Source organism: Sprattus sprattus (genome assembly GCF_963457725.1).
Source record: "Sprattus sprattus genome assembly, chromosome: 17".
Classification (NCBI taxonomy): domain Eukaryota; kingdom Metazoa; phylum Chordata; class Actinopteri; order Clupeiformes; family Clupeidae; genus Sprattus; species Sprattus sprattus.
This window is the reverse complement of record NC_137915.1, coordinates 3,637,316-3,656,739: the sequence shown is the minus strand read 5'-3', so window position 1 is coordinate 3,656,739 and position 19,424 is coordinate 3,637,316. Positions and strand designations below refer to the sequence as shown.

At 43.0% G+C, this 19,424-nt stretch overlaps 2 protein-coding genes across 2 annotated transcripts; both read left to right on the top strand.

Annotated features, from left to right (window-relative positions):
* Window positions 1-2,429: 2,429 nt before the first annotated feature.
* LOC308378232 (STEAP family member 1B-like) lies at window positions 2,430-7,612 on the top strand (the record flags this gene model as incomplete). Its single annotated transcript, XM_080855092.1, has 6 exons — window positions 2,430-2,510; window positions 3,116-3,244; window positions 3,927-4,260; window positions 6,585-6,751; window positions 7,119-7,283; window positions 7,382-7,612. Exons 1-6 carry the CDS (start codon window positions 2,496-2,498, stop codon window positions 7,610-7,612), a joined length of 1,041 nt encoding a protein of 346 aa, XP_080711218.1. The 5' UTR covers window positions 2,430-2,495.
* A 4,570-nt stretch (window positions 7,613-12,182) lies between these two features.
* LOC308378389 (carbonic anhydrase 1-like) lies at window positions 12,183-18,852 on the top strand. The gene is made up of 7 exons (XM_080855287.1): window positions 12,183-12,290; window positions 12,588-12,785; window positions 14,508-14,626; window positions 14,941-15,033; window positions 15,203-15,265; window positions 15,915-16,070; window positions 17,257-18,852. The coding sequence occupies exons 1-7, from the start codon at window positions 12,257-12,259 to the stop codon at window positions 17,374-17,376; spliced, it is 783 nt and encodes a 260-aa protein (XP_080711413.1). The 5' UTR covers window positions 12,183-12,256; the 3' UTR covers window positions 17,377-18,852.
* Window positions 18,853-19,424: the final 572 nt, after the last annotated feature.

Below are 19,424 nucleotides of genomic sequence, written 5' to 3'. Positions count from 1 at the left end.
AGTGGTTGGATCATTTGGGTAAAGATATCTTACAGCAATAACCTTCTTTGAACTCTTTGTATTGACCCTCGAATGAATGCGAACAAAAGATCTGTTTAGTGGCAAAGCCCAAGTCATTGAATTACCCTCGCACACTTCAAATAAATGGTTAAAGGCCTCCCAATCACATGGATTGACATTTCCTTCTCAGATCCAATATGCAGATCAATTAACTAATTTTCACTGGCCTGGCACACACAAAGGTTTATTGTGTTTGTTAAAGAACTGAGCGGTTCATAGGATCATGTGAACAGTGAGATGGAAAGAGCCTAAAAGATGCCTAACCAGCACACTGGCTGCTAGAGATAATGACTTAATGATATATTAATCAACAGCCTTGTATTAATTATTACCTTGTTTTGAATCATGTGCTTATGTAAGCAGGAACATGGCTTCTCTGTGTGTGTGTAACTTAGTCTGCATATGTGTAAGAGCAGGTTTTGGACCAGAGGTAAAAAGAAGGGTTGAACTGACATCATTACAAGACAGAAAGCATAGTAAGATATCCTCAGACGTCAGAGACCCACCACGTGGTTATTCCTGCTGACGTTTTGTTTTGGTGCCAGAGAACGCTAAACATCTATTTATATAAACCTTGTGTGAAGTGTTTAATATTGCTTCTCTCTCGTCTGCTGCAGTCTGGGAGTAAGCCCAGACTCCCTCTCTCTCTAAAAGAGGGCCCATGCTTCTCTACGACCTGCTGGGACATGGGTGAGCAAAATGAGCTAGTTGTTGTTGCTGTTTAATAAATATACTTATATGCCTCTCCGGAGTCCTGAGGTAACTTGAGTGAATTTTTACCTAACACTGGCCTTGTATGCAGTCCTGATAATACCCTTTAACAATCCAAACTAACTGTTTTGTGCTGGCAGAGAAGAACATGAACATTGGGAATTTCATCATTAGGAATTGACTCGTTAATGGTGTTGGTGATGTCTGTCAGATGACCATGACAGACAGCCGGGCACATAAAACATTCAGTTAGCACACACTGTATTAACTAAAGGCAAAGGCACACTTAGCACATAAAATGGCAGTCTAAAAGCAGGTAGGTATATGTAGCCATTAAAGCTTCAGTACATGCCTATCACGTTTCTGCATTAACTTGAATAGATATGTACGTATGTACAATAACTATCATGCATTCTTCAAGACTTTGTATAGCTCATGACTTTTCTACTGCTATTAAAGTTTATTTGGTACATAACTCTTTGCCACAGTTCACTTCAAAACATAAACAACCTTTGCTGCACATAGCTAATCAGTAACAGGCATGGCGAGTATTTCATCAGCGTGTGTCACAACCTTAAAACTATTAGATGAATTTAATCTTTTCAAAGGCACTGGCAATTCGTGGCCTAATTCCAATTTTTTCATGTTTAACAACAAAATATCAAAACAAAATCTTTTTAAAAACCAAGCTCTAATTCCTAGTCAGCCATTTTGTCATAAACTTGCCCTCGCTGCCCCTAGACATGAAAGGTTTTGCCAAACAAAAGATAGTGAGCAGACCTTACCATTGCACTCTGCATGAAGCATGAAAGGGTCCTGCATCGCAGAGTACCACCATTCCCAAAATAACTGTGCCAAGGATGAGCCAGCGGGACAGAGGCATGATGGCTTGGGAAGGCTGGACGGATCTGTTTAATGGCAAACAAACTCAATGGGCAGCAGCTTTATACATCTTTCAGTGGAGATACGGCATCACAGGACACAGGTCATGTGCAAGACTCTGAGAGGAAGAGCCCAAATTCAATTAGCTAGGACTCCTCTGCCAAATAGAATTGGGAAAAACACAGTCTAACTTGCCCCAGAGGGACCTCTAGAGGCAGGTTTTTGGACAGACTTCTGGTTGGACATGTTCAGAAGGTACTGGATGATCTTTTCATTATAGAACTGGCCGCTCCTGAATATTTATAAAACACTTACAACATGAAATTACCATCATGAATCCATCCAACCAAGCCATTTGAACAGTGCTACCTTAAGTATTAATGCAATGTCTAATGTAACTGTAAGTCTTTGCAAAGTTCTGACAAGTCTTTCAAAAACTGACTGAGCCCATTAAAATATGTTGGTTTAATAATGTAGTCCACACATTCCAAGCTAATTACAATTCATGTTAATTTCACGTTTTAGCTACCAAGGCTATAATGACTCGTATATCATGGAGTTATGGGGAAAGTTAGACCTACTCAATGTCACACTGTGTTAATGTGGAATTCACAGAAACTACAAAGCATCACGCTGAGTGACGGGAGTGGCCATGGTGGGTTGATGACAACATTAGGGCGGAGAGAGACAGCTACGACATGAGCCTGACTCTTGACACCAATTTTGGTTAGAGGTTGTTAACTCGAGAGCAACGTGTACGACCGGCGATCTGACTTCTCTCGGGCAGAATGCTGGACGTTGGATAGAAATACAGTATTATGTTCGTCCAAATCCTGTAGTTCATGGGACAGCGAATGGTAAGGTGACATGATTTCATCAGGTCAGGTTGACTCTTACAGTAGAAATTGTAGTATAAGTTAAAGGTCCAAATCACAACTCTTACTACAGCAGCCTACCACTCATGTCGTGATTTTTTTAGAACCTTGTATGCGATTAGGTACTCGTTACCATCGTTGAAAACAGACTGATAGGAATTAGACGACGTGTAAATTAATCGTTATGAATGGATACAGATTACTGTAGCCTACTGTTACTGTCATTTTGAAAATGTGAATGAACATCTCATGGTCTAATCATGAGCACATTCGTATATTAATAGCAAGTTATAGCAAGTAACGCGAATCACATGTTTTACGCAGTTGTTCGTGAATTAAGAGAGTAATGTCAGAATAGTAATAACAAAGTCATGAGAACACAGCTCACCCTACCCCTTTACCCCCTCGCGTTCCTTTCATGTAGGTTTACGATGCTCTAGCCATTGTGACTGGGATTAATCCTCAGTTAATCCTTTAGAAACATTCCTTGGCTATGCCTTTTGTACTTTGACATGTCATGTTACTTTCGTGCCAACTATGTGCTGTTCATTTTGCCTTCTAATGCTAACTGCTGTACATTTTCTCAGCATGTGCTGTCCCGAGCATCAGAGGAAATGGAGAAAATACAAACAGATTCAACAGTGACGGGAAATGTTGGAGACTGCCTTGAACTTTCAGAGATTGGAAATGGTGTAGAATCTACACAAACCACAGAAGTAAGAGCCTGATGTATTCTCTATGAATTCCACATGTACTTCTCTCAAGTCAAAACAACAACAGCAACACAAAACAGATATTAAAGTGCTGTGTCAATATGTGTCTTAGGTAAATACTCAATTGTGTGTATAATTATCTCACTGCATAATATCTGTGTCCTCAAGGGCATTTGTGGAAAGTGAACAATGCGCTTTTTCTTGTTTTTTTTTTTTTTTTTTACAGAGGACCTAGAAGTAGCTACAGTTGTTATCGTAGCAAATATTGCAAGTCGAAATGCTGTGTATGAATTGTTACTTGGAAACTTATTATGGTGTTATGCGATGCCTGAATGCCTTACCTGTCTGACTACACAACAAAGAATACCTCAGTCAGGCTTAGCCATTTTCATCTCTGTCTCTCTCTCTCTCTTTCTCTCTCTCTCTGTCTCGCGCTCTCTCTCTCTCTCTCTCTGTCTCTCTCTCTCTCTGTCTCTCTCTCTCTCTCTCTCTCTCTCTCTGTCTCGCTCTCTCTCTCTCTCTCTCTCTCTCTCTCTCTCTCTCTCTGTCTCGCTCTCTCTCTCTCTCTCTCTCTCTGTCTCTCTCTCTCTCTCTCTCTCTCTCTCTCTCTCTGTCTCGCTCTCTCTCTCTCTGTCTCTCTCTCTCTCTCTCTGTCTCTCTCTCTCTCTCTTCGGTGTTTGGACAGAAGGCCCAAATGTTGAAAGAAACATGGCCGCCCCCTCTGCTGTCCCCGTACCCCGTGGAGGAGTTCGAGCTCCCTGCTGACCTACGACTCCAGGAGCTGCCTCTGTTCCCGCAGTGGCACCTGCCACTCAAACTCACGGCCTTCCTGATGACGTCCACATTCCTCTACACACTGCTGAGGGACGTCCTGCAGCCGCTGGTCTCTCTGAGCCGGAATTACTCCTACAAGATTCCCATCCTGGTGATGAACAAAGTGCTGCCTTGGTCCTCCATCACCCTGCTGGCCACCGTCTATCTGCCCGGGGTGCTGGCGGCCATCTTGCAACTGCACAGAGGTGAGTTTAGGTTTAGAGGTTCTAGAGGGGTACGTTTAGAGGTTCTAGAGGGGTACGTTTAGGGGTTCTGGAGGGGTAAGTTTAGGGGTTCTGGAGGGGCAATGCTGTGAGTGAACATAAGGTAAGGTGAGGGCAGCGTTGAGAGGTTCTGGAGGGGTAAGTTAAGAGGTTGTGGAGGGGAACGTTTAGAGTTCTGGAGGGGTAAGTTAAGAGTTTCTAGAGGGGGACGTTTAGAGGTTCTGGAGGGAGGGGTAAGTTTCGAGTTTCTAGAGGGGTAGGTTAAGAGGTTGTGAAGGGGCAATGCTGTGATATGGTAAGGCGAGGGCAGCGTTGAGAGGTTGTGGAGGGGCAATGCAGTGTGTGATCATATGGTAAGGGCAGCGTTGAACACTGCAAGCTGTTGTATGTGGAGGAAGGAAGAAAGATGAGGTCAATTGCTTCCCTCCGTCTTCTGTACATCACACCTCTGCCCATAAATGACACTCCCTCTCCCCAACTATACACACACACACACACACACACACACACACACACACACACACACACACACACACACACACACACACACACACACACACACACACACATACACATACACACACACACACACATAGTGAGTGGTTTGGCACATATACTTAAAGAATCATTTCAGTGTAGTTTGAATGCCTGTTTGTTTTTCTGCACTTATTTTGCGTCATACACATTTTAGAAAAAAAAGACTCCCTCATTGTGTTCAAACACAAAAGATTTAAGTTCCAGAAATACCATAAGAGAGCTTCACGGCTTAAAGCAATCATTTCGTCAGTTCAGTGGTACAGTGAGAATGCCAAGTAATAGTTGGCTCAAAAACGTGTTTTTTCCGTTCATATTTATTGAATAGACTTATACTCAAAGCAAATTAAACCAAATGGAGAGTATACATGATACTGTTAGCTCCAAATTGTATCCCTCATATAAGTCTCATCTTACGCAATATAACCTATATTGAGGGGCCCATGTTGTGTCATCTGCACATTGAAGTAAAGCAAATAAGTCTGAATCCTCCAGTTCTGACCTTTATCCTGTCTCTACACACAGGCTCTTTTCTAGGTAGCAATTAAACTCCAGCTCCAAGTGTAAATTTAGGCTTCGCATTCTCTTCATGCCGCTGTGGCCGCACCAACAGGCGCATTGTCAGCACCGTCACAGGGAGGGGAGGGGAGGCCCGCGCACGTCTGCCAAGACGCAAATGCGGAAGAAAAAAAAGTTCCGTCTCAGCAGACTGGATAGTGTTCACGCTCTAAACTGAGAGTGTGGTGCAATATTTACCACATATTGCTCACCCCACTCCCACACCTTAACCCCAGTACAACAAGCATAAGCTGTGCTGCTGGCAAAGTCTGACGGCTACTTGGAAATGACACGACTGAGGTCATGTACCTTCAGTATTTTACATACATTTTTAATACATTTTTAATTTGTATTTTTATGTGTTGATCCATTGTGAATATTTTCAGTAGGCGATAACCAGTAAACTTCAGTGAACTTAAGTGTGAGACATCCATGGCTGATTAGAGCTCTGTGAGTTTGTTACTTTGGGAAAGAGGTGTGACAAGCCACCTCACCAGTCAGTGTTAAAAGGAAGTCGATGCTCACTGGCCAGAATTGCTGTGTGTCAGAACGTTTAATTTTTTAATTCTAAAACGTCAAAATCTCACCCTTATTGTTTTTCGCTTTTTATGTATTTAACAAGCTTAGTGCACATCAATAAATGTCCAAATAAAGTTGAATTGTTCAAATAGAAAACGGTGAATCTAAAGAACAAACGGATGAGCTCTCCTTGACTTGTTTCTAGTGTGTAAGATGTCATCAGCGGCGAAACGGTGACTCATCATCGGCACACCCTCATGGCGCAGGCACTAAGTGCAGTCATTTCCCTCACCCTTGTTGCCCAGGCACCAAGTACAATCATTTCCCTCACCCTTGTTGCCTAGGCACCAAGTACAATCATTTCCCTCACCCTTGTTGCCCAGGCACCAAGTACAATCATTTCCCTCACCCTTGTTGCCCAGGCACCAAGTACAATCATTTCCCTCACCCTTGTTGCCCAGGCACCAAGTACAATCATTTCCCTCACCCTTGTTGCCCAGGCACCAAGTACAATCATTTCCCTCACCCTTGTTGCCCAGGCACCAAGTACAATCATTTCCCTCACCCTTGTTGCCCAGGCACCAAGTACAATCATTTCCCTCACCCTTGTTGCCCAGGCACCAAGTACAATCATTTCCCTCACCCTTGTTGCCCAGGCACCAAGTACAATCATTTCCCTCACCCTTGTTGCCCAGGCACTAAGTACAGCCGTTTCCCCGGTTGGCTGGAGGAGTGGATGTCTGTGAGGAAGCAGCTGGGTCTCCTGTCGTTCCTGCTGGCCGCTCTCCATGCCATCTACAGCCTCAGCTACCCCATGAGGCGCTCCTACAGGTACAAGCTGCTCAACTGGGCCTACCAGCAGGTGAGCACGTAAACCTCTAGAGAGTAAGATGGTGGGCTTAGTCCCTTGGAAGCTGAAGAATAGGAATATAATATTCGGCCTGACCCCACAATGTAAAATCTTAGGCATATCTTCTTACTTATTTGAAGGTCAGGTATACTGTACACCCAGTTACTGTTTTGTGGTATCCACCAATGTAAACGAGTTAGCCTAGGATACATACAATTTGTGTTTATTTGGGTGCTCTCACCTGTATGCACTGAGCTACTGGGTAAATGTCTTATAAATAACTAAATTACATACATGCATATGTCCAAATAGGCTTCATATAAAATGCCCGAACCCATGACATCAATGAAGTCACAGATGGCATTGATTGTTCCCACAGGTACAGCAGAATAAGGAGGATGCATGGGTGGAGGATGATGTTTGGAGGATGGAGATCTATATCTCTCTTGGAATTCTGGGATTTGGAGTCCTGGCAGTAATTGCTGTGTCCTCCTTACCGTCTGTCAGTGAGTCTTTCAACTGGAGAGAGTTCCAGTGCATCCAGGTAACAAAGGGCAAATTAAGTAGAAGAAATGTTTGTATTTTTACTCTGATGCTTTAGAATGTCAGCCATCTTTCCACAATTTTGTGTTTGCTATGCAGAGAACTCTGGGATATCTGGCTCTGCTGCTGTGCACGACTCACGCGCTGGTCTTTGGTTGGCGTAAGTGGGTGGAGCCAAAGCATTACATATGGTACACCCCACCATCCTTTATCCTGGCCTCCCTCCTTCCTGCTGTCGTGTTATTGGTCAAGATGGTCCTGTCACTGCCATATCTGGACCATAGGCTGGAGCGGATTCGCCGGGGCTCGGAAAGACCACACTCACAGTGAAAGAGTGGGTGGGGAACAGACAGACTGTGTCTGCCAGTAGGAAGGACATCATGGTCAGAGATTATGAAAAACGTGGAGCTAAAAGGAATATCTCTGTATAAAGTGCATTAGCGTTATGTTCCCTATGGGACCTTGTTTGCATGGTGATGTACTGTGTATTATAAGAGAAACACTCTACTGAACTGATCCGTTACAGTGAAAACATGAGTGGGCTATCAAATCAAACTTTATTTATACGGCGCATTTCATACCAGGAGGTAGCACAATGCGCCTCACAGAAGGCTATGGTAACAATATAGTGGGGAACATAGATATAACAGTAATCAGAGTCAAACACACCATTCCCTAATGTTGATTTTGTGGAGAATATTTACATTGACAATATTTACCCAAATGACCTAATCCAGAGGATGTGTGTGTGTGTGTGTGTGTGTGTGTGTGTGTGTGTGTGTGTGTGTGTGTGTGTGTGTGTGTGTGTGTGTGTGTGTGTGTGTGTGTGTGTGTGTGTGTGTGTGTGTGTGTGTGTGTGTGTGTGTGTGTGTGTGTGTGTGTGTGTATAGTTGGGGAGATGGAGTGTCATTTATGGGCAGAATTCACTCATGAGAGGTGGGATTGAATGCCCTGTAAATGCCCAACGGTGGAAATTCTTTACTTTTATTATTTTCATGGTATATAACACTTTTTTTTGTTTAGTACATCATTTCATATGTGTTCTGGCGTAGTCTAAATGTCTTCAGTATTAATCTTCAATGTAGAAAATAATAAAAGAAAAGAAAACACTTCTCAAAAAAATGTAAGGTGTTTCCAAACTTTATGACCAACAACATGGTTGTCTGATGTGGTGCCGCACTGACACTGGATCTCCCCTCGTGCTGGCCTGGCACATCCACTCAGGATTCACTACAATTCACTGATTGCTTGCCTTTTAACACGTTGAATCAGTCTTCATCAATCACATGCAAAACAAATCAAGGTTTGAATGACAAGTAATTTAGCAAACATTCCACTGAAACTTATGAAGCATGTGGTTGACCCATAATAACAGATTGCACCAATTTGCATGCCATGACTTACACAATGAATAGCTTCCTGTATTGTTTAAGGAGATAAGACTAAACAGCAGATGATTCTACATACCCCTACATAAATATGCTGCTATGATTGTGTACAAATTACTAGATGATGTGGAGGTATCTGCCAAAGATACCAAAGTGACTGAGAAAAGAAAAAAAATCACACTAACTGCATTTTCTTAAGTTTACATTTTGTAGAAAGAAATATTATTTGTTTATTAAAAGTTTTTGCCCCTCAGATCCATGAAATATTTAATCAAATAACTTAAAATATGAAATTTTAAGTATCAGATCCATGAAATATTTAATTGAATAACTTAAAATATGAATATCATTGAATATCAAAGTATCATTGAGCTGTCGATAGTGATGATAGTATAATCAGATTGTTCCACATCGATGCTTTTAATAAATGTTATATTCAGATCAAAGCTCTTTATAACATCTCTGTCCAAGCAACACATCTCATTGCACTGGACACGATCAACACTATGGTGTCTTACCCCGAACATGTACCACTCTGCCCAGCAGATGGCAGTATACACATGTTGAAAGCCACAGCCTCTGTAGATATAAAATTCTTCAATGTAATAAAAGTCACAAATGTGTTAAAAGTCAGCATAGATCTACAAATTTGCTAGATTAGTTATCTGTTCAGCTAAATCCAAGCCTAATAAATAGTTAGACCACCTAATTTTAGCTATAAAGAATTCCTTTCTCATTTACAGTGGACCACAGTGTCTTACGTAAAACATCGTACATCTGTCCGGCCTCCATGTAACTCCAAAGTACTGACATTTGCAGGTAGTGTTCCACCATATGTCTGTATCAGTGTATCTGTACTGGGCCATGACTTTCATATACTGTACCTTCATTTTACATTCAAAGTAAGAGTGAACCCCGGAAGAGTTTCCTTGTCCTGGTTTTCACATTTTCATTTAACTATCTCTTTAGCTAAAATCACTGAACATTATATCTTGTCTCCAACTGACTACTATGGTGTATAAGTTGAATGTTATCAACGTCAGTAAGTGCAACAACAGGTTTCTAAATGGTTGTATACTGTACGAATGTAGTAGATGGATGTAGAAACCCTAAACGACACTGGTGAGCACCCTAATTTACAACCTGAGAAAACAATGTGAGAAACAAAAGGGAAAATGTCTTGTATTCCACAAACATTTGTGAACCAAATCATTTTACTCTACCCATTCACAAAACTGATGATCATAGATTTTTCACCTCTATTAAAAAAAACTTTAAAAAAACTCTGCTTTGCAATGAAGAAAACATTTAATGGAACTGACAGTAATTGACATATTTTGAGGCCATGAAACCATTCCCAGATGGCGTTTGTGGCAAAAGTTTTCATTTACCCAAATGACTACATGTGGTAAATTGGCATGCTGGCCTTTACAAAACCTTTCTCACTTTAAGGCCGGAGAGCACTGTAGATGATTCCCAAATGGGTAACACTTCAGCCCAGTGTTGAAAATATGACTCAACTCAACTCAACTCAACTGAACCTAGTTTCCTGACATAGTGACACATTTTGTTACTGTGAATTTCCCTCATGCTGACCAGGCATATCTACTCTAGATCACTGACCCATAGCCTTTAAGACACCTTTCCTGCATTTGGATGTATTGAATCTAGCCTTACCATCATATGTAAACCATCAAGGTTTGAAAGACAAGTACAAATAAAGTGTCAACAAGAATGGGAGCATTCAGAGAATGCAAACCTCCACCTTGTGAACTTGACCTTTGACCTTGATATCTGAAAATCTAATCAATGATTGCCATTATATTAACCAATCTCCCCACAAAGTTTGATGGAAATCGGTCCATGCGATTCTGCGTAATCCTGCTAACAAACAAACATACAGGGGCAAAAACATAACCTCCTTGGCGGAGGTAATAAAAGTGATGAAATATGTGCTTGACAAACAATGATAAATGGTTTACTGACTTACACAGTGAGTAGATGCTTAGATGTTTTAGGAGATATCACCATTCAGTAGAGAATCATGCATGACACATTTTGATCAGCATGACATGCAATTGATAATGTAGGTCAGTGGTGTAGTGGTCCTTGGAGAAGTGGGTATACTCTTAATTTTTTTTAAGCAGCCCATACAGCACAGGATAAACGCCCTGTTTTGAGAAGTGGGTATACTCAATGCTGACAGAAAAATAAGTGGGTATACTCCGTATACCTGCGTATACCCTGGACTACACCACTGATGTAGGTTACTGCAAACAATAAGACCGGCTCATTTGATAGACCATAGCTTTTGCAATTTGTTTAAAATAATGAGAAATTGCTGTTATCATGTGCACAAGTGACTAGCTGATGTGGAGGTTGAACAGGTAGGTTTAAGAATTTCAATTCTGATCTGAGAATTGTACCAAAGCGACTGAATAAAACTGCAATACGCCCTTGTCAGCAAATTGAAAGCCGTTGAGACTACCTTTGAGTTCAAGACGGTCCAATTTTAACTGTCCACCAGGTGGCAATCGAGCATCACAGTGCACGTACGTTCAGTAAAAAAACAAAAACGCAATTGACTAAGGACAAACGCATTTGTCAGATGGCTATTTGACATTGATGAAAAAACACAGGTTACAGGGAAACCATACATAAGTTTCAAAGTTCCTCAAGTTTGCCATCTGTTGAGCGCAGAGTAGCCTACATGGCGAGGACGCGTTGGTATTGCAATGACAAAATCCACCAAGACACGATGATTAAGAGGTGGAAATGACTAATATAAGTCAAAGCATTTTGTTTAACCCTTTATAGTCAAATCATATTATACAAAAGTATTGTACAGGCAGCTGTGTTGCATGTCGGATTTTCGGCGTGGAGCATAATGCATTTTCCTCTGGTGTATGAGAGTGCGAGAGGCGGCGGATGTAAGGGGATTCTGCACAGCAGTTCAGCACCTGTGTCCACAGTACCCTCGACTCGTGTTGCACGTCTCAGCTGGAGTGAAAAGCAGTGAGTGGTGGCATGTCAGTGATAATGCAGATGAAATGACAGTCTGCCCAGTGACCAGAGATGGAAGTCAGTCAGTTAAATAAACCCTCTGGGGTCCTGGATCTGTCATGGCAGTTTTGAGCGCTTCTGTATTGCCATGGCATTTTTATATTTTCCACCTATTTTATCGAAAATATTAAATTACTGACGTGTGAGAATTAAAGAAGTAATAGTAAAGTTAAGAAGAGAGAGACAAGCACGCTGTCTCTCTCTCGCTCTCTCTCTCGCTGTGTGTGTGTGTGTGTGTGTGTGTGTGTGTGTGTGTGTGTGTTTGTTTGTTTGTTTGCGTAAGAGAGAAAGAGAGGGAGAGAGAGAAAGAGCATCGATCTCTTGAAACTCCTCCTGCCTCTCACATTCATTTGCGCTGTGGAGATCATGTGGCCAAACCCCCTCAGCGTGAGACACATACCATCCAGCTGGACCCTATATAAACCAGGCGCACCAATCTATTTACGGAGTCTGTCAGTGCGTTCTCAAGGCTGAAGCAATTCAGGAGATTACAGCTTAAAACACTCACTCTCAATTGGTAATCATGTCTCACGGATGGGGATACGCAGCAACCAACGGTGAGATGCGGTGTGGCTTCACTGGCACTTAACGGTATCTCACAGGGTAGCCTACAGCTTATGTTAGAATGAATGGAAAACCTATGGTCATAACTGAATACATCATTCTAGTAAGGTTTTCCAGTTGTCTGCAGTCCTACGTGTTATTTTAACATCGTAAGAAGACCTGTGACATTGCATCGCCATATTCTATTTAAAATGTCCTCTATTTAGTCTATCTTTTTAAATAGTAAGCTTTAAAGACAATCAATTGGCAACACAGAATAGATGTCCAATTAATCCCTTTTCCTATTGCAGGACCCGACAAATGGGGTGAAAACTTCCCAATTGCAAATGGACCACGTCAGTCTCCCATTGATATTGTACCTGGAGAGACTGCGTTCGACGCAGCACTGAAGGCGCTCACACTGAAGTACGATCCCTCCACCTCCATCGACATCCTCAACAATGGACATTCTGTTCAAGTCACCTTCACCGACGACACCGATAGCTCAAGTTTGTGATAAATCTTTCTATTTCCTTCCTTTCACACCCGTAATGCACCATGGCAACAGCTGTTCACAGATATGCAAGGTTGTTTGCAAAAAAAATCAGTAGAATCATTGTATTCAAATCTATTTTTCAATTGCCATTTATTCATTTGGCATGCGATGTTACCCCAAAGCGAGTGCAGCTTGAATCAAGGAGAAAACGTCGAAAAACTGGTGCAGCAGAGCTACGTCTCAATTTCACCAGATTTAAGCACCGGATAGCTGTAAGGAGTCGAACAATTTGTAATAAGCAACTACTTTAAAATAAGCTAATGTCTTCTCTAAAAGCTCGAGCCACAAACAAGTGATTGTTAAAAGGATTTCATTTGAACTGCCGACAAACACTGACCTGCAAGCCTTAACTGTGACTGCGTAAAACTCGAAGGTCAGGATTTGGGCATGTGGGTTGAGGGCATGAGTTAAACATTAATTTACCCACAACACTTTACTACTTTGTTTGATAATCAAAAAGAAACACATTAGTCATTAACACGATGTTGAATACACTGGTTCTGTTCTATGGTTTATCTCAAAATTACAAATGTACAGTTTGTACTAGTTTATTATTGAGTAAAGGAATTTTGCAGCCTTCCCTAAACAAACAAACACACACACACACACACACACACACACACACACACACACACACACACACACACACACACACACACACACACACACACACACACAAATGTATATGTAGAGAGAGCTGGCAATATAATATGTCTTTGTTTTTTTTTTTTCAAGAGAAGTAAAAATGCTTATCTAAACACTGATTCGTATATCATATCAGTAGGAAATAATGTGAAAACATATTATACTATGTTGCGGTTACAATTCTTTGTAATGATTAAGAAGGCATATGCAATCTTCACTCCTGCACTTTATCTGGCTGACCCTCATGCGGTTAGTCATTACGTAACAGGGGCTGTGTACACCTCGGACGTAAAGAAGCAAGGGGTTGGGTGGGGGGAGAGAGGGGGCTTGTGTGTCTGCATGCGTATGAGTGTGGGAACAGTCGTACGAGAAATTCAGCAGAACACTGTTACACACATAATCTCCGCTCTTGCCTAATGCTGTGTCAGGGCTTGGGGGGTGAATCATTTTTCTGTTGTAGCAAGACTCGGTGAAAAGGCAATTTGACCTCCTCTCCACTTACTAAACCCCCCCAAAACTTCCTTTGGCATTAGGAGTGTTAACAGGACCAAAAGGCTAAAAATATAATAGAGCATATGAGAGAGGTTTCGTTGTGTTTAATTGTGCAACTGTTACATCAGAGCATGCTCCTGTGTCCCTTTGCATGTATGAGTCTGTGTGACTGCGTGTGTGTGTTTGTATGTTTGTGTATGTGTGTGTGTGTGTGTGTGTGTGTGTGTGTGTGTGTGTGTGTGTTTGTATGTTTGTGTGTGTGTGTGTGTGTGTGTGTGTGTGTGTGTGTGTGTGTGTGTGTGTGTGTGTGTGTGTGTGTGTGTGTGTGTGTGTGTGTGGTATTTTTTGTAAAATGAGAACTGGAACAAAATGCCGTGAGTCAGAGGGGTTCTGAGCGGCGTCATTGATGTATGTGTGTGTGTGTGTGTGTGTGTGTGTGTGTGTGTGTGTGTGTGTGTGTGTGTGTGTGTGTGTGTGTCACTGATGTGTGTTCTGATGTTTTTCCTTTTTTTCTCTCTCCCGCTCGCTGCATGGACAGCTCTGACCGGGGGCCCGATCTCTGGCACCTACAGGCTGAAGCAGTTCCACTTCCACTGGGGGGCCAGTGACGACAAGGGCTCCGAGCACACTGTGGCTGGAACCAAGTACCCAGCTGAGGTACGGCACAGATACTTCTGAAATCTCAAATACCTTCATCTCTGAATTAGCATGGTCTCTCCCTTAACACATTTCTAAGCGTTATGGTAAATAACTTACAGACTTGAAAATGTTACATTTGTCTTGCTCTCTGTTGAAAACAAATACAAGTATTTATCTTTGCTATGCCTGTTGTGTGATGTATTGTGGTGTATCCCCACACACTGTGACTAGTTACATTTTTTGTGGTAGTTAAATCTGACTATTGGCAAATATGTATTGAAAGACGTGAGAGGTGCTGTGCATGAACTTGTTGCCCTCTGCTCTGGCTTCAGCTGCATCTGGTGCACTGGAACACCAAATATCCCAGCTTTGGAGATGCTGCCAGCCAGGGGGACGGGCTCGCTGTGGTCGGAGTTTTCCTGGAGGTTGGTACCAGTGAAACCATCCTCATCAATATCACATTTGCACTGCAGTACCACTAGCCCATTATGTTCTGTGTTCTGTGTTCTGTGTTCTGTGTTCTGTGTTCTGGTTTCTGTGTTCTGTGTTCTGTGTTCTGTGAGTTAAACGTTTGATTTTTTTTTTTCTGTTCAGATTGGTGCAGACAATCCTCAGCTCCAGAAGCTTCTTGATGCTTTTGATGGCATCAAAGCCAAGGTAAGACCGACTATGACTGCCCTGATCAGATGAACCCTGACCCTTAAGTTGCTGTTAAAGCATTCAAGTTAACCACAGTCCGCTGTTTATACAAACTTAATGATGGCATTAGAATACTGTTATTAAAGTTAACATTATTCATTGAACCACTTCTTGGTAGGGCCTATAACGTTGTGGTAGAGTGCTTTTGGAACACAGGGACAGCTGGAACACCAAATAACTTGCCTCAAGCCTGTTCTGTGATTTTGTGATTGTGTGATTGTGATTTTGCTCTTGGATGGTGGGAAATGTTCAGGCCGCTTGCCTCTGGCGTCTGAAGATATCGCCCCTAGTTATGGTACTGTGCGTACCAGTAAGGACTTGGAGCGTTATCTTCAGATCTTCAATTTCCACCATCCAAGAGCTGGCTTAGAGCCAAAATGACAGATCACTATAACGTATAGAAACTCGTTATTTCAGTAGCTATTTATGAGATACAGTTTTATATTCTTACGCAGGTCATTATTTTGATGGGAACTTTTACTTCTACTTGAGTCATTATTATAAAGTAACAATACTTTTACTTGGGCACAGCGTTTGCTTGCTCCCCCCACCTCTGGTCCCTACAGTACATGGATCTTACCTCCGTTTCCTCTGTCTTTTCCTGCAGAGCACCCAGAATTCCCTCGCAAACTATGACCCGTCCACACTCCTCCCAGGGTGTCTGGACTATTGGACATACGATGGCTCCCTGACCACACCTCCTCTGCTCGAGAGCGTCACCTGGATTGTCTGCAAGGAGTCAATCAGTGTCAGCCCTGCTCAGGTAGAGTGAAAGAGTAGAGTACAGTTTTTTTGCAAATTCTCGCATAAATAATTAGTTCAGAGAACATTTCTGTGGTTCGTGGTTTCTGGATGGTGTCTCTGTGGTTTCTGGTTGGAAAAAAAGAACCATGAAAATATTTTCTGTCCAGAAGAATATTTCTAAACTTCTTACCAGCAGGAATATGTATATGTTTGGATTGGAAAATGAGCCTGGCTGATAGTGTATTCATGTGGCTTAAAATATCCATGGCTTCTCATTTTCTGTATTTCCATAGCCAGTGAGAATGCCTGTCTATATTTAGTGCCTCTAAATGCAGTCCAGTTGAGGTTTAGGTAGGCGAAAGATTTAGGAGAGATGTAATTATGCCTGAGGGCCCTCTTTCACCTTCGGACCAGTCTGAGTTCTGTCCCTGCAGCCCGACACTACAGATACAACACTGGGGTAGCTAGTCTGTCTCTGTCTCTGTCTCTGTCTCTGTCTCTGTCTCTGTCTCTGTCTCTGTCTCTGTCTCTCTCTGTCTCTGTCTCTGTCTCTGTCTCTGTCTCTGTCTCTGTCTCTGTCTCTGTCTCTGTCTCTCTCTGTCTCTGTCTCTGTCTCTGTCTCTGTCTCTGTCTCTCTCTGTCTCTGTCTCTCTCTCTTTCTTTCTGTCCGACTGTCTCTGTCTCTGTTTCTGTCTGCAGCTCCCTTTCTCTCTCTCTCTCCCTCTCTCCCTCCTCTCTCCCCTCCCTGACCCGGTGGCTATCTTGTACCCATGTGAAAATTAACACCCCCCAGACAAATGTTTATTTCATGAGTTCAACTCAGGGGGTAAGCCAAGAGCCGTGTGTACTCAAACTCCCGGTGGCCATTTTTAATTTCCTCTCCCACAGTGGCGTGCTGCCATGCTGCAGGCTGAGTGACACGGGAAGGACACAGAGTCAGTCTGTCTGTCTGTCCTCCATTTTGTAGTTTTGGCTGAGGTCAGCTATGCCATATACTTAGAAACGGATTCAGCAGGCAGCCAGGCTGATGGCCCTCCTGTTGTGCATCTTGACAGAAGGAACAAGCAGATGAGTGAAAGGAATAGACAGGTGATGAACAGTTTTTTCTTCTCTGTCTTTTTCCACCATTCACTTTTTACGTCCACCTCCTCCTCTTCTCTTCTTCTCTTCTTCTCTTCTTCTCTTCTCTCTCGCTCTCTGTACAGATGGCGAAATTCCGCAGCCTGCTATTCTCTGGGGACGGCGAGGCGCCTTGCTGCATGCAGGACAACTACCGCCCCCCGCAGCCACTGAAGGGGCGCAAGGTCCGCGCATCCTTCAAGTGAGCCGGTCTACCGCCCTCCCTCCCCCAACCAAGGGCCGTCCTCCATTCGACCCCCTGCATTCTAAACCCGACCATTTATCCGCCCTCCACCCTCCACAGCGAGCTGCGCTGGTGTGCCCCCTGCCAAGAGAGCCACACGGGGCGCAGGAAACCTCTCTGTGCCCCCCAGTGCTTCCATCCACCAGTAATCCCCTAAGCCCTGCCACCTTCACCACCCAGGTGACCTGCCCTCCTCAGTCATGGATCACGCTATCAAGTGACCTGGAGACCAAACGTGACCAAGGCATTACTTCTTCCACGTCTATGTCTGGTCCAGGCTGTGGTGTGGCCTGGCCGAGTGCTCTGAAGGACGCCATTTTGATTCCCTCGACGCATTCCTCACGGCCCACTGTGGCAGGTTTACTGGGATTCTGTTTTTTGGTGCCAATATTTTAAAAGTCTTTTATTAGTCCTCTCTCTTTAAAAAAAAAAAATATTATTACTGTCCGTTTTGTGGATATTTAGACCCTTTGTAGTTGTATGTACGTACGTAAAAGCAAACAAGTAAAGAGATGAAGAAGACAAGTGTGAAGATGCGATGAAGCAGAAAAACTAAATTACTAAGCACACTGAGGCATGAATGTTTTTGCTCAGCACAATACGAGAGGACAGCCATGTCTGCTTGTAGTACCAGCCCTCCTGGCAGAGGCTGCTTGCCCGGCCATCTGCAGGGGAGGACGAGGGGGGGGGGGGAGGGGAAGGGTGATCCTGCCCCCGTGGTTCCAGTTTGTAATCTCTGACTGCCCGCCTCAGGATCACCAGAGCTTAGCGAACCTCTGGCGTTTTGGCCAAGCAAACTTGCAAAAATCCCCATTTGGCACACACGCACCCATATGCACACACACACACACAAACACACACAACCTTATGGTGTATAGAATCCTCTCACCAATTGGTACTGTGTTTCATCATGTCTAAATCTTCATGCCTCCAATCTCCAAATCCCTTTCTTGTTTGTTTTTATGAATTGTATTGATGCTAGAGACTAGCACAGACATTAGAAGCTTCCAAATACAGAGACAGTTCATAGTAACACATTTGTGGCATTTCTTTGTTTTTCATGATTCCTATTTTTATTTTTTATTTTTTTTTAAGCGAAAGTGAATGTGTTTTGAATTGGTTCCTTGTGAAGGTCAATCCATCCATCCTGCACTGCATTAAAGTGAAGGTAGAGTTAAACCTGCCAAAAAGATAAACTTGATAATCTCAACTGGACTCCCGGTCCTTGAGACGTTAGGTTTGAGCCTCTGAGGTTCATGTAGACTTGTGGGACCAGAAGTCTGTGCAGAACGTCTAGGACAAGATCGTTTGAAGCTGTGTGTTCGTCATAACGTCTTAGTTTGTGCCCAATCATGAATTTCGGCTTATGTAATGAGTACGTCATGCTGTCTGCTTGTTTGGGAATGAGGAGGTTTTAAATAAAGTTATTTTACGACTACGCTCGAGTTGGTGTCCTACTTCCATTGATCCACAGCCTCGTAAAAGAGACAGTAAAGACGGCTCCTTACGGCTGCAACATCAATTACACTTCTCATGTTTATACTAATCTGAAGTATACTTAATCATGTATGTAGCATCTGCTGCAGTCTCCTTACAACCTACTGACTTAATGTTCATATGCACATGTAAGGCCTTAAAGGCATTATGTGGAGTATGTTATCTTGACATGCTTTACTACACTAAATGGCAAGGTGAACTTATGACCTGCACACATGCCATCCCTTAACAGTGAAATGCAGACTGCTGAGTTGCATCACATGACCACCAGCAAATCCCCTATAGCACCCTGTTCACGCACACACACACACACACACACACACACACACACACTCACACTTTTACGCACATACACACACACACACAAACACACACACACACACACACACTTTTACACGCACACACACACACACACACACACACACACATACACACACACACACACACACACACACGCACACACACACTCATACACACAAACACACACACACTTTTACACACACACACACACAC

Bases quoted from the DNA above. Each gene is read 5' to 3' on its own strand.
- LOC308378389 (XM_080855287.1), top strand. From the start codon at position 12,257: ATGTCTCACGGATGGGGATACGCAGCAACCAACG. The intron at 14,627-14,940 runs GTACGGCACAGA...CTCTGGCTTCAG, and splicing joins GAACCAAGTACCCAGCTGAG to CTGCATCTGGTGCACTGGAA. The intron at 16,071-17,256 runs GTAGAGTGAAAG...CTCTCTGTACAG, and splicing joins TCAGTGTCAGCCCTGCTCAG to ATGGCGAAATTCCGCAGCCT.